The sequence below is a fragment of the Charadrius vociferus genome, unplaced genomic scaffold (genome assembly GCF_000708025.1).
Source record: "Charadrius vociferus isolate BGI_N301 unplaced genomic scaffold, ASM70802v2 scaffold407, whole genome shotgun sequence".
Lineage (NCBI taxonomy): Eukaryota > Metazoa > Chordata > Aves > Charadriiformes > Charadriidae > Charadrius > Charadrius vociferus.
In genome coordinates this window covers 1808768-1812557 of record NW_009649852.1, presented here as the reverse complement: position 1 = coordinate 1812557, position 3790 = coordinate 1808768, and the positions used below count along the sequence as shown (strand labels likewise).

The window sequence follows — 3790 nt, the reverse complement described above, 5'->3', positions numbered from 1 at the left end:
AACACCTCCCGGTTGTCCTCCCCCCACCGCGGACAGGACGGGGAAGAGGCAGCAGGAGGAAACGGGGTCCCAACCCTTCTTCTATCCCCTCTCCACCCCCACTTTTGCCCCTTCAGATCCCCCCCAACCTGCCCTGTTCCGTCACGCTGCAGCCGGGTCCGGAGGACACGGGGAAGGTAAGGTCCACCCGTCCTTGTGCCACTGGGCGGCGGTGACCGGCCGTTGGTTGGGGGTCACCTCTTGGGGGGTGGTGCGAAGGGGTTTCTCTGCCTTCTCCGGGTTTCCAGGCCTGCGGTGTGGACTACGAGGTCAAAGCTTTCTGTGCGGAGAACCTGGAGGAGAAAATCCACAAGAGGTGAGCGGAGAAGATCCGTCCTGCCTGGGCGGGAGCAGCAGCCTCGGGGTGCTGGAAGGGGCTGCGACCCGGCGGTGGGGAAGGAGCACCTCAGTTTGCTGCCCGCAGTGGGTGAGATGGGGATGGGATGGAGACATCATCCAGGATGGGGATGGGATGGAGACGTCTTCCAGGATGGGAATGGGACGGAGATGTCTGCTAGGCTGGGGCTGGAGTTGAGATGATGGTGTTCACCAGGATGGAGCTGGGATGGAGATGTTCTCCAGGGTGGGTCTGAGATGGCAATGTCCTCCAGGCTGGGCCTGGGATGCAGATGTCCTCTAGACTGGGGCTGGGACAGAGATTTTCCCTGGGCAGTGCCTGGATGGAGATGTCCTCCAGGCTGGGGCTGGGATGGACACGTCCTCCAGGCTGGGGCTGGGGTGAATATGTCCTCCAGGCTAGGTCTGGGATGGAGATGTTCTCCAGGCCGGGGATGGGGTGGAGATGTCCTCCAGGCTGGGGCTGGGGTGAAGATGTCCTCCAGGCTAGGCCTGGGACGGAGATGTCCTCCAGGCTGGGCCTAGGATGGAGATGTCCTCCAGGCTGGGGATGGGATGGAGATGTTCTCCAGGCTGTGCCTGGCATGGAAATGTCCTCCAAGCTGGGCCTAGGATGGACACATCCTCCAGGATGGGGATGGGGTGAAGATGTCCTCCAGGCTGTGGCTGGGATGGAGATGTCCTCCAGGCTGGGGCTGGGGCTGGGGCGGAGATATCCTCCAGGCTGGGGCTGGGACGGAGATGGTCTCCAGGACGGAGGTGTTTCCCAAGATGGAGCTGGGATGAAGATGCTTTCCAGGGTAGGGATGGGCGAGAGAGGATGTAGGAGTTGGGATGGAGACATCCACCGCTGCGCTGTGGGCAAGGATCCCAACCCTGCCATGACATGGGACCATGCAGCCAGCCTGGCACGGCTGTGGGGCTGCCCCCTTGCAACCGAGGCGAGCTGGGCATCCAGCCGGGACCTCCTACGCCATCCTTCTCCTGACCCAGCAGACCAGAAGAAAAGAGAGATTTGACCCAAAACTGGCCAAGAAAGAGGGCAGCCCGTGGGCAGAGCTGCCTGCAGGCAGTGGGACACCCGGGTTCTCCTCCACCTGTGTCCCCCCCCCCCCAGGAACTCGGTGCGCCTGGTGATCCGTAAGGTCCAGTACGCGCCCGAGCGACCCGGCCCCCAGCCCATGGCGGAGACCACCCGGCAGTTCCTCATGTCGGACAAACCGCTGCACCTCGAGGCGTCCCTGGACAAGGAGGTGCGTGAGGACTGGGGAGGTGGGACACCGGTGGGGGATGACGCCAGCGAGGACAGGGACCTCACCGTTCCCCGCTCCTTTGCTCCCCGCAGATCTACTACCACGGAGAGCCCATCAGTGTCAACGTCCACGTCACCAACAACACCAACAAGACGGTGAAGAAGATCAAAATCTCAGGTGAGGAGAGGGGCTTGGTCCCCACCGGCTGTTGTCCCCGTCCCCGCAGGGGCCCTCCCTGACCACCATCTCTCCACCTCTCGTCCCAGTGCGCCAGTACGCCGACATCTGCCTCTTCAACACCGCCCAGTACAAGTGCCCGGTGGCCGTGGAGGACGCCGAGTGAGTACCGGCTGCTCGGGGACGTCACCAGGGGTTCCGGGGACCTCGGAGGAGCCTTGGAGGTCTCCTGCCACAGTGCAGCACCTTCAAAGCAGTGGGATGTTGTGTTCGGCAAGCAGGTCCCGGTGGGAGGAGTGGGGAGGTGGAGACCCCTTTTTTTTTTTTCATAGGCATTTTGCCGAAAGTGTGGGGGTTTGCACGTTTTTCGGATGGCACCACGGGGGACGTCACCTTCCACGCCCTCCCCCTGGCCGGAGATGAACTCCAGGCTGGGGCAGGGACACAGATGTTTGCTGCGTTGGGTTGGGGGTTGGGATGGAGATGTCTGGGCTGGGTCTGGAGCTGCAATCGAGGTGTTCACCAGGCTGGGGTTGGGATGGAGACGTCCTCCAAACCGGTCCTGGGAAGGAAATGGCCTCTAGGCTGGGGCTGGGATGGAGGTGTCCTCCAAACCGGTCCTGGAAAGATATTCTCTAGGCTGGGGCTGGGATGGAGATGTCCTCCAAACTGGTCCTGGGAAGATGTCCTCTAGGCTGAGGCTGGGATGGAGATGTCTGGGCTGGGTCTGGAGCTAGGATGGAGATGTTCACCAGGCTGGGGCTGAGTCGGGAGTTGGGATGGAGATGTCCTCCAACCTGGTCCTGGGAAGAAGATGTCCTCTAGGCTGGGCCTGGGAAGGTGTCCTCCAGACTGGGCCTGGAACAGAGATGTTCCCCAGACTGGGATGGAGATGTCCAGCTTGGCCCGTGGCACTGTCAGAGATGGGGGGGGAGCTGGTGCTCTGGCTGATGGTGGCTGTCATCTCCAGCGACATGGTGGCCCCGAGCTCGACGTTCTGCAAAGTCTACACTTTGACCCCCTTCCTCGCCAACAACCGGGAGAAGCGGGGGCTGGCGCTGGACGGCAAGCTCAAGCATGAGGACACCAACTTGGCCTCCAGCACGCTGTGAGCTCCCCACCCCCAACCACCCCCGGGACTTCTGCTCCCTCCGGCACTGCTTGGGTGGAGCTTAGGGGAGGACCAAGCCCTGGTGGGCATCCATCTCCTGCTCCGGGAGTGATGCTCAGGGTGGAGGAGACCCAGTGGGGGGACCTTCAGGAGGATGGGGGTGGTGGTCCCCATGGACATCCCCTCGCTGAAGCCCACCTGCTCCTTCCTCCAAGGTTAAGAGACGGAGCCAACAAGGAGATCCTGGGCATCATCGTCTCCTACAAGGTGAAGGTGAAGCTGGTGGTCTCCCGAGGAGGGTGAGTGTTGGGTGCACCCCCTCTTCTCCCTTGCTCTCCTCTGGGCTGGGGACCGGTTTCGGCGCGTGTGTCCCCTCCATGGGAGATGCTACGCCATTCCCAGTGGTGGGACGGCAAAACCGTGGCAGAGCCCAGGTGGCCCTTTCGGGGGCCACCAGCGTGGCCATCGCTTGGGGGAGGGGGGGCAGGCATTAAGCCTTACAACAACCCCGTTCCCCCCCCACCTTCTCTGTGCTGCACCTTTTGGGGTCCGTGTCCCGCCCCCCGGGGCTCAGCAGCAATGGGGGGGGACACGTGTGTGTGTGGGGGGGTGGTGGTCGCGTGTCCTTGGGCAGCGGTGACTAACGTGTCCTCTCCTTTGACCCATGCCAGCCTGCTGGGAGACCTCGCCTCCAGGTAACGCCCGCGCCGCTCCCCCCAGCACCCACCTCACTTGAAGTCCCCTTATTCCCTCCACTTGAATTCCTTTATACATTACTTGCATTCCCCACGCTCCTGTCCATTCAACACCCCCAGAACCGTCCCATGGGGCCCACTAATTCACCCCAGTGCCC

The 3790-nt window shown here is 62.6% G+C and overlaps 1 protein-coding gene across 1 annotated transcript in view; it reads left to right on the top strand.

The window, feature by feature from the left end:
- The window catches only part of ARRB1 (arrestin, beta 1), a 13589-nt gene that overhangs the window by 455 nt on the left and 9344 nt on the right, over positions 1 to 3790 (top strand). Inside the window, exons 2-9 of the mRNA XM_009891023.1 lie at positions 109 to 176; positions 288 to 355; positions 1514 to 1649; positions 1742 to 1826; positions 1916 to 1988; positions 2797 to 2934; positions 3153 to 3236; positions 3609 to 3632. Coding sequence (XP_009889325.1) covers positions 109 to 176; positions 288 to 355; positions 1514 to 1649; positions 1742 to 1826; positions 1916 to 1988; positions 2797 to 2934; positions 3153 to 3236; positions 3609 to 3632 — 676 coding nt within the window. The remainder of the gene's footprint in view (positions 1 to 108; positions 177 to 287; positions 356 to 1513; positions 1650 to 1741; positions 1827 to 1915; positions 1989 to 2796; positions 2935 to 3152; positions 3237 to 3608; positions 3633 to 3790) is intronic.